At 54.9% G+C, this 15063-nt stretch overlaps 2 protein-coding genes across 5 annotated transcripts; one reads left to right on the forward strand and one right to left on the reverse strand.

Annotated features, from left to right (window-relative positions):
• Positions 1-645: 645 nt before the first annotated feature.
• Positions 646-8900, reverse strand: RTN2 (reticulon 2). Of its 2 annotated transcripts, XM_004271162.4 has the most exons (10): positions 8620-8900; positions 6911-6955; positions 6317-6787; positions 5951-6211; positions 3534-3741; positions 3024-3162; positions 2808-2877; positions 2635-2681; positions 1417-1475; positions 646-1144 (listed from the first exon to the last, which is right to left on the reverse strand). In XM_004271162.4, exons 1-10 carry the CDS (start codon positions 8651-8653, stop codon positions 1063-1065), a joined length of 1416 nt encoding a protein of 471 aa, XP_004271210.1. In that variant the 5' UTR covers positions 8654-8900; the 3' UTR covers positions 646-1062. The 2 variants fall into 2 exon arrangements, with proteins under 2 accessions (XP_004271210.1, XP_049559554.1); XM_049703597.1 differs by lacking the exons at positions 5951-6211; positions 6317-6787; positions 6911-6955; positions 8620-8900 and adding an exon at positions 5248-5370.
• A 1069-nt stretch (positions 8901-9969) lies between these two features.
• On the forward strand, positions 9970-13587 carry PPM1N (protein phosphatase, Mg2+/Mn2+ dependent 1N (putative)). Of its 3 annotated transcripts, XM_004271355.4 has the most exons (5): positions 9970-10903; positions 11506-11623; positions 11700-11805; positions 11890-11950; positions 13121-13587. In XM_004271355.4, exons 1-5 carry the CDS (start codon positions 9989-9991, stop codon positions 13187-13189), a joined length of 1269 nt encoding a protein of 422 aa, XP_004271403.2. In that variant the 5' UTR covers positions 9970-9988; the 3' UTR covers positions 13190-13587. The 3 variants fall into 3 exon arrangements, with proteins under 3 accessions (XP_004271403.2, XP_033286592.2, XP_033286593.2); XM_033430701.2 differs by lacking the exon at positions 11890-11950; XM_033430702.2 differs by lacking the exon at positions 11890-11950 and having other exon boundaries at positions 13207-13587.
• Positions 13588-15063: the final 1476 nt, after the last annotated feature.

The following is a 15063-nucleotide window of genomic DNA, read 5'->3' on the forward strand; positions in this document are numbered from 1 at the left end:
GCCTTCAAGAGGTGAGTTCACTTGCTCAGGTTACGCAGCCAAAAAGTGAAGATGATTCAATCCAGGTCTGTGGGTCTTTAGACTCCAGTCTCCTGCCTCCTCCTCCCCCAGTTTAGTTTTGGAAACTGAGGCCCAAAGAGGCCAGGAGGCCCTGTGCTTATTCCCAAGGCAGTTGGAATGGAGAGAAACGGGTGGAGAGGTTGGAGAGAGAGAAAAGACATGGCTTGCTGACTGACTAGATGTGGGGGGTGAGGGATTAGGAGTCCAGGGCCATACCTGGGTCTCTGGCTGGGCAGGAGGGGATGTCCCTGAGTGGGAAATCAGATAGGACAAGGAAGAGGTTTAGATGTGTTTGAGGGGGGAGTCTTCCATCAGGCAGTTGGATACATGGTTCTCGGACTCAGGTGAAATGGTTGCCCAGCAGGGAGAGTGTGGGGATCGACTCGCGATGTCTGCCTTGAGCACAGGCATGGAAAGTGGCTGTCAAGGTTTGGCTAGCCCTGGGATCAGCCAACTCTGAGATGGCAGAGGGGAAGTTTCTTCCTCCGCAGAGATGGGGAAGGTTCCTCCTTGAATATCACTTACCTGCTTTTCAGTACAGGAAGGTGAAAACTGGACGGGGCTGGAAGCACAGGAGGCCTTGGGTTTTCCACAGAAGTCTTTATTACAGTGTAAATCCAAGCTCAGGCCTCCCCTGGGCCCCATGCAAAGCCCCAGCGTTGGGGCCAGTGGCATCCAGGAGACACCACCCCCTCACGGCGCCTCCAGCGGTGGGGTCCCGGAAGTGCAGGGCGTGTGCCCTATCTAGGCAACTACAAGTCCCAGCAGGCCCCGTGGCCAAGGTGCCTCGCCTTTCCAAGACTCCTAGAGCAGAGCCTCTTGGGAAATGTAGTCCTGGCCACTCAGGCAATTTGCGCAAACTCCCTGGTGTGAGCGATCCTGACACCCACTGGGAAATGGCTTGGGATGAGGCAGGGAGAGGGTGAGGATGGAAGGGAAATGGAGGAGGGCAGAGGGCTACAGGGGGTGGGGGCAGGCGTCCCGCAGGCAGAGGCACCCCTTTCATTCGGCTTTGGCTTTGGATCCGGAGACTGCGGCTGCTGCCGAGGCAAGGGCTCCGGTCCCTGGGAACTTAGCTCGGATCCTGAGGGAGAAACAGGTGGAGTCAAGGGGTGGGGCAAGCGACAGGATAAGTAGTATCTAGGAACTAAAAACTCGATGGAGGAACTGAGTGCCCAAGCCAGCCCCTGCCCTCCACCTACTGGCCTGCGATGGAACTGTCTCTCACCTTTTAAGAAAAGCAGGCACTCAGCCCCAGGAGATTTAGGGACAGGGAATATTGGGGGTGGGGGCGCGGAGGAGCACTCCCAAGTTTTCTCATTCCCCAGCCCATCCGTCTCTACCACATGCCCTTACTTAGCTTTGATGTGGCTCAACTGATTGGTCACCAATCCCACATACTGGTCAATCTGGGCCTGGGGAGACAAGAAGGGGTGAAAGGAGAGATTGGAGGGGGTTCTTCTCCCTAATTCATTAAGAAAGCTTCTTCCTCCCCCACCCCCAGATCAGGAGTTGGGAGGAGTGGCCCACCACTCCACCATCAACTCTAAACCTGATAAAATACCCTTGGAAATCAGAAGTCCAAGGTGAAGTGTCAAGTCAATTGGACCACACTCTGTGTGGGAAGTGATGTCAGGTAGACACACAAGAATCTGCCAGTGGCTTTGCGTCCTGGGAACTACTGTTAATCTTTGAGTGAGTTTTTTGTGTGTGTGTGTTTAGGGGCAGCGTAAAAATAGAGGGTGTTAGTGTTGGTTGTCGCGTCCCTGAGTGGATTGATTTAAATATTAGTTTAATTCAGTGTTAACTGACTTTGTGAGCCTCGGTGATTCCGGCATGTGAGGGAGTTAGGGCTCTCTCCCTGGCAGGAACATGTATCGTTTGGCTCTCAGCTGTGCCGGAGAATGTTAAAAATGGAATGTTGGTCCATCTGCCTGTCTCTGGATAGGATATATGTCAGTTGGCCCTGGTTCTGTCAGTGTTCTGGGCTGGGATGGGTGTCAGTCAGACCCAGACTATGTGTAGGGATAGATGGCGTCAGGCAGTCTGTCTGTCTGTCTGCAAATGGAATATGTGTTTGTCAGTCTCTGGTGGTATCAGGGGAGACAGGGTATCGGGGTATCAGGAGAAGGCATTCATCTGTCTGCCTGTTTCTGGCTAGAAAGAGTGTTGTTCAGCCTCGTGCTATGTCAGGGAGAGAAGACACCAGTCAGGCTGCCTCTCTGGAGGTAGGACGTGTCAAGGCAGACCTTGGATCACTGTTGGGGAGAAGCATCAGTTAGTCTACCTGCCTTGGGTTGGAATGTGTCAGATCCTGGCTCTGTCACGGGCCACCTATCGAAATGCCTGTCTCTGGCTGTGGAAACGTATTAGGTAGACCCTAGCTGCATGGAGGAGGGGCAGCAGGCAGACCACCTGTGCCTAGCATGTGTCAGTCGAGCCTGATTCTGTCAGGGGTGGGAACACCAGCTTGTCCTCCTGTCTCTGGTGGGACATCTGTCACGGACCCCGGCTGTGTGTGTGTGGGGGGTGGTTTGGCCGGGGTACTGCCAACTGAGGGCCTGTCGCACTTACCTCGTGCTGCCGGTACAGCAGAGGGACTGTGAATAAACCGATCACTCCTGCGGGCACAGAGATGGGGGTCAGGGCTCTCCAGGGAGATTAACAGCTCCATGCAGAGCCCTGTCCTCCAGCAGACCCCAGCAACCCACCTCCCCGTGCCGCCCCTCACAGCCTTCCCAGCTCACCCAGAATGAGAAGAGTCAAACCATTGAAGACGGCACCCACGAAGGTCAAGATGTAGAAGAGAAGGGCCAGCTGAAGGTGAGGGTCGGGGTCAGCAGAGTCTATGGGGTACACCCTGGGCTGGGAACTTCCCCAGCAATGGCCCTTCTCCCCTCCTCCCCCCAGGGGCAGGGAGTTGAATGTTGGGACCCAGGAGGGAGTGTGGGGCTTCGGGGCACCTTGAGGGAATCCACGAAGTCTTCTACCAGAAAGAAATGCCGCAGCTGCATGGCCGCAGAGACCACACAGGAGGCAATCTGTTGGGACATACGTTCTGTCTGCTCCCGAGTCAGGGTCAGGTCCACATCCAGGTAGGCCCTGAGAGAACAGAGGTGTGTGAGGCCACTCAATGGGTAGATGGGACCCAGGCTGAGGGGCGTGGCTGAGTCAAGGGCAAGAAGTGAGGGTTGGGGAGTAAGGCCACGTATAGCATGCTAGGGTGGAGGCCAGGGTCAGGAGACGGGATCAAGGATTAAGGGTAAGAGGTTAGGGTCTGAGGTTACGGCTGGAAGTCAAGGGTCAGGGTCTGGTTTAATGTCAGGGTCAGGCTGGAGTCAGGAACAGGAACAGGATGGGTCAGGGCCAGGGTGAGAAGTCAGTGCCTGATCTGAGGTCATGGGTCATGACTTAGGGTCAGCGCTGAGGTCTGGACAGAGGTCAGGTTTGGGGGCCAGGCTGCAGGCTCTCACTGGAAGGGGTTGGCGCCGTCTCCCCGGTGCACGGCCTGCAGCACTTTTCGGTAAACCCTGAGAGAGATGGTGCCGCAGAGCAGCAGCAGGGCCACATGGGCCGCCACGGACACGATGCTAAAACGCAGGAGGCTGAGCAGGGAGACCATGAGGCCTGTGAAGACCACTCCTGACGTCCTCGTGTCCTTCCAGTACAGCAGGTCTGCCACTGCGGAGGGAGGGGGCGGCAATCAGGCTGGGGTTTGGAGCTGGCCTGGCTGACCTCCTGACCTCCTATTTCCTGTCTCGGGGCTGAAACATCACCTCTCGACACACCTGTCAGAGCCTTAACCCAATTTCCTCCTGGAAATTGCTTGCCTCCTGGAAAACCCAAGTCAACTGTCTAGCAAGGCCCCTCAAGCTTACTCCTGCCCATAGATAACGTGTGAACACAATTTTGGGTGAAAATCAATCTTCTGCATCATGCATATCTCACTCTATTTTCCTCCTAGAATTCCCTCCTAGTCAACGGGAATGGCTATTCATTCATTCATTTTAAGGGCTACACGATATTCCATGGTGTGGCTACACCATCATTCATTTTATTCAACCATGCAGCTATTGCTGGGTCGTTTACTCTGTTTCCTCCCCCATCCTCTTCCCTGACAGTACTACAAGGACCAGCCTCCTGCAGATATTCTTATCTCCGGGAGGTTCTATTTCTGAGATAGAGTGCCAGGGGTCGAATCGCTGGGTGGACTAAGTATGTATTTTTGAATGTCATAAATATTATCAGATTGCTTACTAGCAAGACTGTAACAATCCTTATTTCTATGAGCAACACGCAAGTGATCTTTTCCCAGCATCCTGCCCAGCAATGGGTGTTATTGTTCTTTTTATTTTTTGCACCCTGACAGGTGTAAAGTCACGTCTCCTTGATACCCCTACCAACACATACATCGAAGTCCTAAATGTATTAATAACATCATCCTCCTTCTTAGGCCCTAACTCAAACTTCTGACCCCTTTCAGAGATCCTAAACTCACCTCCCAAGCCCAGCCTCTGTCCTGATCAGTGACCTTTGGACCTCAACGTTTCATCTCACTCATCTTAACTTTTAACAGCCGTCCCTATAATCGGCTCTGCTTTGAGCCCTGAACTGAGAGCCCAGTACCCTGCCATCTATTTCCAGACAGTCTCCATCCTCCCACCCTGAACTCCAATCAAACTGACCCATCCCAACCAGTCCCCCTCAGAGTCTGACTCTCCTCACTTCTGTATCTTCCCTATGCACATCCTCCCATCTACCTCTAACTAGGGTAGACCTCCCCTCAACCCCTCCCCTGCAGGCTCCCCAAAGCCTGAGCCAGTGGTGGGGGAGGGGCCGGGTCGCCTGAGGCGGGGGCTAAGTTTAGGCACGATGGGGGGAGGGTGCCTCTCAGGCAGCTGTGCTGGCCTGTCCAGCTCCTGAGTGACGGCACCGCCTGGGCCTGAGGCTGGGGGAGGGGGCCTCGCTGCTCTTGGGCCCCAAAGCTCCGGCTCGAGAGAGAGGGGACCCCATACTCCCTCCACGCCCTCCCTAGACACCCCCGCAGCCCCTCAGCCCCAGCCTGCCGCTCTGGGGAATCTGGGACCAAGAGGAAACATCCCCCAGATTTGAGGGCGATAAAAGTGAATCTGGGTCCCTTTCCACGGTCCCCCAGCGCCCGCGTCCCAACCCGCCCCGAAAGCCCACCTTTACTCCCCATCTCGGCTCCGAGTGAGAGGCTACAGACACTGCTGCTTCTCAGGGATTTTGCCCACTTCAGTGGAACCCGGAGGGAGGGAGTAAGGGGGCGGGGCCCCTTTGTACCCAGCCAATGACTCTCCACTGCGGTGGGAACAATTCCAAAACGGGGTGGCTCTCTTTGTAAACAGCCCAAAGCAGTGATGTCTATAACCTACCTATAGGAACCGTTCGTGGAGGCTGAGCATACTTTAAAGTAAGGCGGGGTCTATTTACAATTGGCCAATTCATGTGGTCAGGGAAGAGGAGAGTTTTTAAAACGCACGGAGTTTACTTTTACTTGCCCGGTGGCCACATTCAGAAAAGAGCATTATTTTTTCAGGGATTTGGCCTGTCCAAAATCAGCCTCTAGGGGGAGCACTCCAAAAGAGGGATTATTTTTTAGCAATTAGCCAATCCTAATGCTTCTTCCAACTTCTTAGGTGGGAGGGCTAACTTCTCAAGTGGGCGGGGGAACCATTTAAAAAGAGCCAATAGCAATCTCAGGTAACGGGAAAATTTTTTTAAAGGGTGGAGTTTACAATGTCTTGCCAGTAGCAATACCTCCTAGCTTCTCCATTCTCCTCCGTTCCTTCCAGAGGATGGTCCCTTTAAAAATCAATCCTCCACCCTCGCTGTAGTCCAAAGGAGCACGTTCCCTCATGCACTTTACCTAGAAAGTGTGGTTCCAATGTGAATTCTGATTGGTCCGTGCTATCGAGGCACTGCCCCGTGATTGGCTCCCGCTCCAGCCCTCCCCACGGCTCTTCCTCCTCCTTCTTGTCCAGCGAGGGCTCATCTGGCCAAGAGTTCGAATCCCGAGATCGATGTGGAGATGGGGTACGGGCCTGAGGGATTCCAGAGCCAGGGCTGGGCTGTGGAGTCAAGACTTCGGGCGGCGAGGACTGAGCGAGTCCGAGTTGTAGGTCCAGTTCTGGTGCGTTAGAGAGAGAAGGCTGTGAGCTTTCACCATGGAGGTGCCCTAAGGAGAGACCACCCACCCCTGGTGGCTTTTGTCCCAGCACCTGGGACATCTCACCTTTCCCAGCCTCTCCAACCTCTGATCCGTCGGGCTCTTCGTCATCCAGCGGGGTGGAGCTACTGGTGGCAGAGTCTTCCCCGGACCCTGCTCCCCGGGCCGCCCAGCCCACTTGGTCCAGTTGGAGCCCCAGGTCCTCCAGGGGGCGCTCAGCTGGAGGGGCAGAATCGGGGTGACCACGGCGCCCAGGCTCCGGGGATTGGCTCAGGCTGGGGATGCTCTCCAAGCTGTCGCCCAGGCCAGGTTGCGGGGGCGGCTCTCGCGGCTCCGAGACTGAGCGGCCCTGGGGCCGTGGGCGGCGAGCAGCTGAATCCCTGCGGGCCCCAGAGCCCAGCACGCCATCGAAGGCGATGTAGGAGAAGGTCAGCTCCCGGGGAGTGCCCCAGTCCTGCGATGTGGTCTCCTCCTCGTCTTCCTCTGAGAATTCCCGGGCTGTATGCAGCTCCCGAAAATCCGAGTCATCGTTCCCTCCTGCCATGAGCAAAGGAGGGCATGAACTCCTCTGACCAAGACCCTAGCCCACTCCCCTTAACCCCTTTACCCAGCTGTGAGCCCCCTTCAAGTCCCACTCTCACACCCTCCCTCTCTGCTTACCTTCTGTGGAGTCAGGAGTAGAGGAAGCTGTAGACGGAGCTTCTTCTGCAAGAGGGAAAGAATCAAAGACTCTTAGAAGCTTAGATTGCCCGAGTTACAGAAGTAGTTGCTAGTCCTGGACACCTGTCTGAATTAGGGAACCGTAGAGTTTTAATTACAGGACCTCTAGAATATTCTGTATACAGACTGTAAAACCTTAGTATCCCTGCTGTCTGAAGCTCAGTCTTAGAAGTTCAAATCCAGGAATCTCGATCTTAGTGTCTTTAAATTAGGGATTTTAGGAGGCTTCAATTAATTAATTCTTTCAACAACCATTAGTTGAGTGTTTAATACATGCCAGGCACTGTTTTAGATCCTGAGGATACAACTGTGAACAAAACAGACAAAATGTCTAGTCTCATAGAGCTTACACTCTATAGGGGAGATAGACAGTAACAATTAAACTTATGATGTTGGGTGCTAAGTGTGTGGAGAAAAATTAAGGTAAGGGAAGAGAAAGTAAGGGGGTGCTATTTCAGACAGGTTGGTGAGGAAGACTTCCCGGATGCCATTTGAACAGAAACCTGAATGATGTGAGGAAACCATGCGGATATCTAGGGAAGCGTCTTCCAGGCAGAGGGAAAAGCCAGTGCAAAGGCCCTGAGGCAAGCACTAAGCTTTGCATATCTGAGGAACTGAGAAGTGTGCAGATGGGACTGGAACAGGGTGACTGATGGGGAGATGGAAGGGAGATGAGGGCAGAGAGGAAAGGCGGGGTGGGGTGGGGGTGGGGAGATCACGTAGGGCTTTCCTTTGTAAGCCCAGGTAAGGACAAGATATTAGAATGTTAGGATGATACTCTAAAATGTTGAAATAACAAATTCTCAGAATTTTGGCATGTTGACTCCCAAGACATGCAAGTGGCTAGGTCGGCGTTGCAATCCCCAGCTGTCAGAACCATAGGGGTGTGAGACAGAGCATGTTAGACAAGGACTGTTAGAGCCCTGGGCTCAGAAATCATAAGGCTCAGGCAAGGCGTTTTCAATTATGGAATTCAGCCTCTCAGAGTTAGCTTGGGGCTTTGCCTACAGGAGATGCTCAGTACCGTTTGGAGATTGAAATCAGATGCCCCCCCGCCCCCACCTCGTTTCTTCAGCTAGGGAATAGGAGGCCAGGAGTCAGAGACCTGGAGTGGTAAAACCTAAGGACCCAGGAGTCCTAGTCCCAACCCAGGGATGGCTGTATCCCGGGGACAGGGGATTGTACAATTCGGGCGAGGTCGGGGCTGCCTCTGAGTCTGGGGAGAAAACGGAGGTGGGATGCGAAGATGGGTGATGCGGGGGAAGGGGGGAGTCAGACCCTCTTCTCCATCGTGGCTCTACGCCTCTATTCAAATCCCCTCACCGCTGGCTGTGGCCAGCACCAGGGCGAGGGGACAGCTCCCGGAGAGCTTCCTCATCCCCGGGCGGAGCCCCGGGGCACATTCAAGGGCCCAGAGCGCCCCCCGTCGGCTATCTCAGTGCCCCCAGCCTCTGCCCAGTCTCACTCAGGTTGTCCGGGTCAAGTCGCCCCCATCGCCGCTAGAACACGGTGGGGAGGGAGAGCTTCCTTTGTCTCCTTCGCTTCCTCCCCATCTCGGCTCTCCCGCGGCCCAGGTCGGAGGGGAAACCGGGGAGGAGCCCACCCGGGCCTCTGGGCCCCACACCAGGCCTGAGCCTCCCCCTACTCACTGCAGTGGGCGAAGACCGGCAGGACCTGCCCCATGGCCCCCTTCGGGCCTGCATCGGGACCCCCGCCCACTCCGGCCACGCCGCCCTGGGCCTGGGGCCGCGAGCGCTCATCTCCGCCGCGCCCAGGACGCCGCCGCCGCCATCCTCGCTGCCTCCTCCTCCCGGGCCGCTCCAGCAGCCGCCACAGCCGCCGCCAGCACCGCCGCCGCCGCCGCCCTCGGTTCGGCTCAGCGGTGGCGGGCGGGGCCGCTGTGGGGCGACTGCAGCGCGGGGCCCGGGGGCGGGGCCAGAGAACGGGGGGCGGAACATGAGGGAGGGCGAGGGGGAGGGGAAACACCCGGGAGGATGGAGGTGGGCGTGGCCTTCCTAATAGAGGGGCGGAGCTAGGACCGTAGGCTACCTGTCGAGAAGGCCTGGAAGGCGGTCTGAAGGGCGGGGTCTAGGCAGAAGAGGGCGGGGCCTTTATGGGGAGAGAAGCGGGACCGAGGGTAGCGTGAGGGGCTCCGGGAAATGATGATGAAGGAGCCTAGGCGGAGAGGATGGGGGCGTGGATCTCAGAGTGGGTTGGGGTGGAGCTAGAGGTGGCATTGAGGGGAGGATATAAAGATTTTACCGCTGAGAGGTAGAGGTATAAGCCTAGATTCTCAATGGGAGTGGGAAAGGGGGCGGGGAGAAACTACTCGGAAAGTTTTGAGACAAGGGGAGGAACTCAGACTTGGGGAGGTTTAAGCCAATTTAGAATTGTTCTAAATTGGGTGGGGTCAGTCCGAGACTGAGGAGCTAGAGGCGTGGCCTAGAGGGAATAGGGCAGAACAATCAAGGGTGGTGGTGCTGCCCAGAAGGTGAGCTGAACCTGGAGTGAGGCGAGGAGAGGGGAGGGGTCGAAATAACAAAATTAAGCATTTAAAGCTTTTGGAACCCGGATGGGACCACTGATGTGGGCAGAGATTGAACAGAGTCGGGCTGGGCAGCCGAAGCCGAGTGTTGTGTTGAGAAAACGGATTCTAGAGATTGTTTCCTTGTAACACTGTTTACTTCTGTGACTCAGTTTCCTCTTCGGTAAATTGGAGATGATGATGTATAACAACAGTGTGTAGCTCATGGTAAGTGCTAGTTTGGTACTATTATCTTTTTTCCCTGACCCAAACCCCAATCCTCACTTTGAAAGTGCGGAAGAGAGGAGAACGAAGAGTTCAATCCCTTCTAGTGATTCGACTTGAGTGCAAGTCAAGGGCATAGGAAGGAGATTTAGGTGGTTTAAAATTTCACAGTGCAGAGGATTAGTGGAGGTGACGGGGGCGGGGTTGCGGGGTTGCGGGGCTGTTAGCAGGTGCAGAGGGTGGAGCTTTCCTGATCCCCAGGCTGAAGGATGGCGGCCCTTGCCCGCCTGCTGGAACGTCTCCTCTGGCCAGCTCGCAAGCAAGAGAGGGTGGAGGAGGCAGAGGAGAGGCGCAGCTCTCCCGACGGGCCTCAGTCCCTCCTGGACGCGCCGCGATGCGCCCAGCGGCCGCACGGGGGTGCGGCGGCGTCTTGGGGCTTGAGCTTCGGGGCGAGCGCAGTGCAAGGGTGGCGCGCACACATGGAGGACGCGCATTGCGCTTGGCTTGAGCTACCCGGGCTGGGCCCGGGCTGGGCTTTCTTCGCGATCCTCGACGGCCACGGTGGGGCGAGAGCCGCCCTCTTCGGTGCGCGCCACCTGCCGGGCTACGTGCTCGAGGCGCTGGGCCCAGCGCCCGGTGAGCCCGAGGGCGTGTGCGAAGCACTGCGCCGCGCCTTTCTGAGCGCAGACGCACGCCTGCGCGCGCTCTGGCCCCGCGGCGAGCCGGGAGGCTCCACCGCCTTGGCGTTGCTGGTTTCCCCGCACTTTCTGTACCTGGCGCACTGCGGTGACTCCCGCGCGGTGCTGAGTCGCGCCGGCGCCGTGGCCTTCATCACCGAAGACCATCGGCCCCTCCATCCCCGGGAACGCGAGCGCATCCATGACGCGGGCGGCACCATCAGCCGCCGGCGCCTCGAGGGCTCTCTGGCAGTGTCCCGAGCACTGGGAGACTTTGCCTACAAAGAGGCTCCGGGAAGGCCCCCTGAACTGCAGCTCGTTTCCGCGGAGCCTGAAGTGACCGCCCTGGCACGCCGAGCAGAGGACGAATTCATGCTCCTGGCCTCTGATGGTGTGTGGGACGCCATGTCTGGTTCTGCCCTGGCGGGACTGGTGGCGTCTCGCCTCTGCTTGGGCTTGGCCCCACAGCTTCTCTGCGCGCAGCTGTTGGACACGTGTCTTTGCAAGGTCCTGGGGGCGGGGCTTGAGATCTTAGAGGGAAGAACCTAAGGGATTTAGTGGGGAGGAGCTTTGATGCAGAGGCGGGAGTAAAACTAGAAAAGGAGAGGTGGGACTCCAAATAGGGGACGGGGCCTGCTGGAACGGGGCAGGGCCAAACTGTGCAGGGAGCGGAGACTGAGGGAAGCCTTGAGACAAGACGGAAGAGTTGTAGTTCTCGATAGATAAGTGGGAGGGATTTACGAGAAAGGGCGTGGTCTTTTGGAATGGGACAGCCCTTAGACCTAAAGATGGGTTCTGAGGTGTGACTAGTGGCAGAAGGAAGAACAGCTCAACAGCAGAGTGGGAGGAGCTTTGGAAAAGGGAAGTGGCTCTGTTTAATAGGGTGGTGCTAGGACAGTGAGAGGGCGTGGTCTAAGGAATTGGTCCTTGTGAGAGGCCTGGTTTAGACTGACAGAAGAGTGGGACTTTAGAGATATGGGCATAACCAGATTGGGAAGGGGGCACTAGAGCAAGGGGAGTGTTGGGAAACTCTGTTTCCTAGGGCATGGAGCCCTGTGCTGGGCATTCAACCGTGTTCCACCAGGCTCTCTTTTCTCTGCCTTCTCCAGGGAAGCCTGGACAACATGACCTGCATCCTGGTCTGCTTCCCGGGGGCCCCCAGGCCTTGTGAGGAGGCCATCGGGAAGGAGCTAGTGCTGGACGCAGCCCTGGGACGCAGGGTTGCAGGTGAGCAGGTGCCAGGAGCCCGGCGGAAGGGGTGGTCAGCAAGCAGGGTAACTCACAATCCTTGCCTCCTTTTCAGAGCTGTGTGCCTTTGGCCGGGAGCCCCCCAGCTTGAACACAGTTTTCAGGACTTTGGCCTCTGAGGACATCCCGGATTTACCTCCTGGGGGAGGGCTCCACTGCAAGTGAGTTGGGGTGGGGTGGGGTGGAATGGGAGGATGGGTGGTAGGAGGAGGGTCCCCTCCTGAGGGACTTCCTTTGCTCTCCAGGGCCACAGTCATCGCGGACGCTTACTCTCAGTTCTGCCAGGCCTCAGGAGAGCGCTGGGTGGTAAGGACCCTGTGTTCTTGAATGTTTCTCTTAGAAGCATGTAATTCAGCCCCCCCCCATGCCACATCTTTAAGTGATGGGGAAATTGAGGCCAGAGGGGACAGGAATTTACCTGATATAGTAATAAATTCTCACACCTGGTCCTGTGCTAGGCATGATGGTTGGTGCGGCGGGGGGAGCGGGCGGTGGTGATGCAGAAGCAGAGGAGAAGGGACTGTGCGTCTCCTCCAAGAAATGTGCCCCCTACATTGCTTTGTGAAGCCCCACCATCCCAAGCACCACCCCTTCCATCCAGAAATAAGGCAGAAAAACTCAAGGGATGTTGATGACCGATACCAAGGGCTAACTGCACTGCAGAGACCACCAGGACATCTCTGAGGGTGGCCCAGGTCTTAGAGGAGAGAGGTTGTGAATTAGGCCCAGATAGCCTATTTAGAGGTGTCCAAGGAGGTGGTGAGTGGAGCCACGTAAACTAAGGTATGGGGTGGGGGACTGGGAGGAAATGTGAGGGAGGAAACCAGAAGGCCTTTGCAGGGCAGAGAAGGGAGTTGGGTTATCACCAATCGGGGTGGGGGGGTGGGGGTGGGGGTGGGGATGGGGGTGGTTGGTGATGGTTTCTCAGCAGCAGAAAGGAGGTCTTTGTCAGGATTCTTTTGAGTTGTGAGTGACAGAAACCCCCTTCAACCTGGGAAGACAAACCAGGGAGTTTACTGGGCCATGTAATTGAAGAGTACAGGGACTTGAGGCATGACTGCATCCGGTTGTCAGATGATGTCATCAGGAACTGTCTTAGTTTTCCTTTCTCTGAGTTGTCTTCATTCCCAGGCAGCGTCTCCACGTGAGGTAGCAGAGAGTTGCTGCTCCATCCCCAGTGGGGAGAGCATGCCAGTTTCCCAGTAGTTGCAGCCCTGCTTCCAGAGCTGGTTCTCATTGGCCACACTGGGTCATGTGCCTGACCAGTCTCTGTGTCTCTGATTGGCCAGGCTGGGGTCACAGGCCCATCCTCTAGCGCTTGGCCTTGGGGTCCACTCCACCAAAAACTGAGGAAATGAGAGATAGGGAATGCTGATTCCTCAAAGGAAAGATAGAATGCTTCCAGAATACAGGGGAGTAAATGCTGAGGGGCAAGAAGGGGTTCCTATTCACCATCTTCCACATTTTGTGTTACAGATGGGGCAGAATGGGGCTGAGAAGCCCACTGGCACCCATTCAAGCTCTGCCTTGGACTTGGAGGCCTGACAGCTGTCATCCTTTAGGGACCCTCTGCCCAGCTGGGGCCTCAATGGAATTAAGGAAGAAAACTCCCCTTCCCCAGCTATGCAGACTAGCGGAAGGAAGAGAAACCAATGGAGGAACCCCAGAATGTTTATTTCCCTTTCTCCTACTTCCCTCTCATAAGACAGAAGGTCTTATGAGAGAGGGGAAATTCCGCCCACCAGCTAGACCCAAAAAAAAAAACCCAAAAAAACCCCAAACCTCAAAACCCCAAAACTAAATGTCTTTGAAATATTTCGAGCTGAATGGACCCTGAAAATCACCCAGTTCAATAACCTTCTCTTCCCTTCCTATTTTTCATCTGTTTGGAGGGGAGGTAGGGGAAACTTTTTACAATTAAATTTTAATTACATAATTCAAAATACATTTTTCTTGTGGAAAAAACCCTGCACACACGATTTGCCCAGTCATTTGGCAAATACGTATGGGGCATCTGCTATGTGCAAGGCCCTGCTCAGGCCATCAACCTGGCAGACCCACTGAGGTTTCAGCCCCTGGAACCACCTAGTGTGTGGGGTGGAGTGGGGGAGGGACAGCAAACAAGGGAACCCATAAATAAGGTCATCTCAGACACTGACAAGTGTCTCAAGGAAAATGAAACTGGGGGACGTGATAAGAAAATGTCTTAGGGGAGCTATGCTGGGTTTTTTACATTGTTATTTTTTGAATGGGTGGTAAGTTCACTTGGTTTGAAATTCAAAGGGCACAAAACGGTATACAATGAAGTCTCTCTCCATCCCTCACCCACTGCCACTCCACTTTCCACCTGGGGATGGTTGCTTTAGACCGGGGTCAGTGAAGACCTCTGAGGAAGGGACAATTGAGCAGGAACCTAACAGAGAACTCGCCAGCCATGCAAAAACCCCAGGGAAGAGGGTCCCAAGGCAGAAGGAACAGCCAGTGTGAAAGCCTAGAGGCAGGATTGAACTCAGCATTTTCAAGATGAGGCTTGAGATTATGACCATCAGACTCTCCACGATCCCATTCTGTGTCCTACTGGTAACGCCTGCAGTGAGTTTGGAGTGGATTTTTCAAGACCTTTTATTGGGCATGTACACACAGGTATATGGTACCTTAGGTGTCTCCTTGATTTTTTTCATACCCTATGTATCATTTGGCAATTTGTTTCCTTTTACTCAATAATGTGTTGGAAACTTCTTTCATGCCACTCACACACCTCACTCTTTTTAGCTGCTACTCAGCACTTCAGACAAGAGACGTGCAATGGTTTCACCATCCGTCATCCTCTTGATGGGTATTTAGGTTGTTTCCAATTTCTTGCCCTTACGTCACTGCTGCCGTAAAGATCCTTGATCAGGCTCCTGTGTACATATGCAGGAGTTTCTCTAGTGCAGGGGTCTTGCTACCTGTTGTGTACAGCACTTGAGCTAAGAATGGTTTTTACATTTTTAAAGGGCTGTAAAAAAATATGCAAAAGAGGCCCTATGTTTAATATGCCTAAAGTATTTACTATTTGGACATTTATAGAAAAAGTTTGCTGACTATAGTGTAGGTGGCACACAGAAGCACCACCCCTCCCATTTCACAGATGGGAAAGCTGAGACCCAGAGAGGAGAAAGGACTTGCCCATGGTCACACAGAACTGGGGTTTTCATGCAGTTGGATAAATGTAAATGTGTGTTGAGCTGCTGTTCTGGGCCTGGCTGGGTTAGTAAGGCTCAGAAACTGATTAAGTCTACCTCTGTCCCCAAAGAACTCAGTCTGAGGAGACACACAGAGAAACAATTATAACCTACCATAGATCAGGGTTCAAGGTTTCCCAGAGTGGGGTGGATAAAGGGAGAGGATTACTCCATTCTTTAGAGAAGAATTAATGT

Source organism: Orcinus orca, chromosome 20, assembly GCF_937001465.1.
Source record: "Orcinus orca chromosome 20, mOrcOrc1.1, whole genome shotgun sequence".
NCBI classification, from domain to species: domain Eukaryota; kingdom Metazoa; phylum Chordata; class Mammalia; order Artiodactyla; family Delphinidae; genus Orcinus; species Orcinus orca.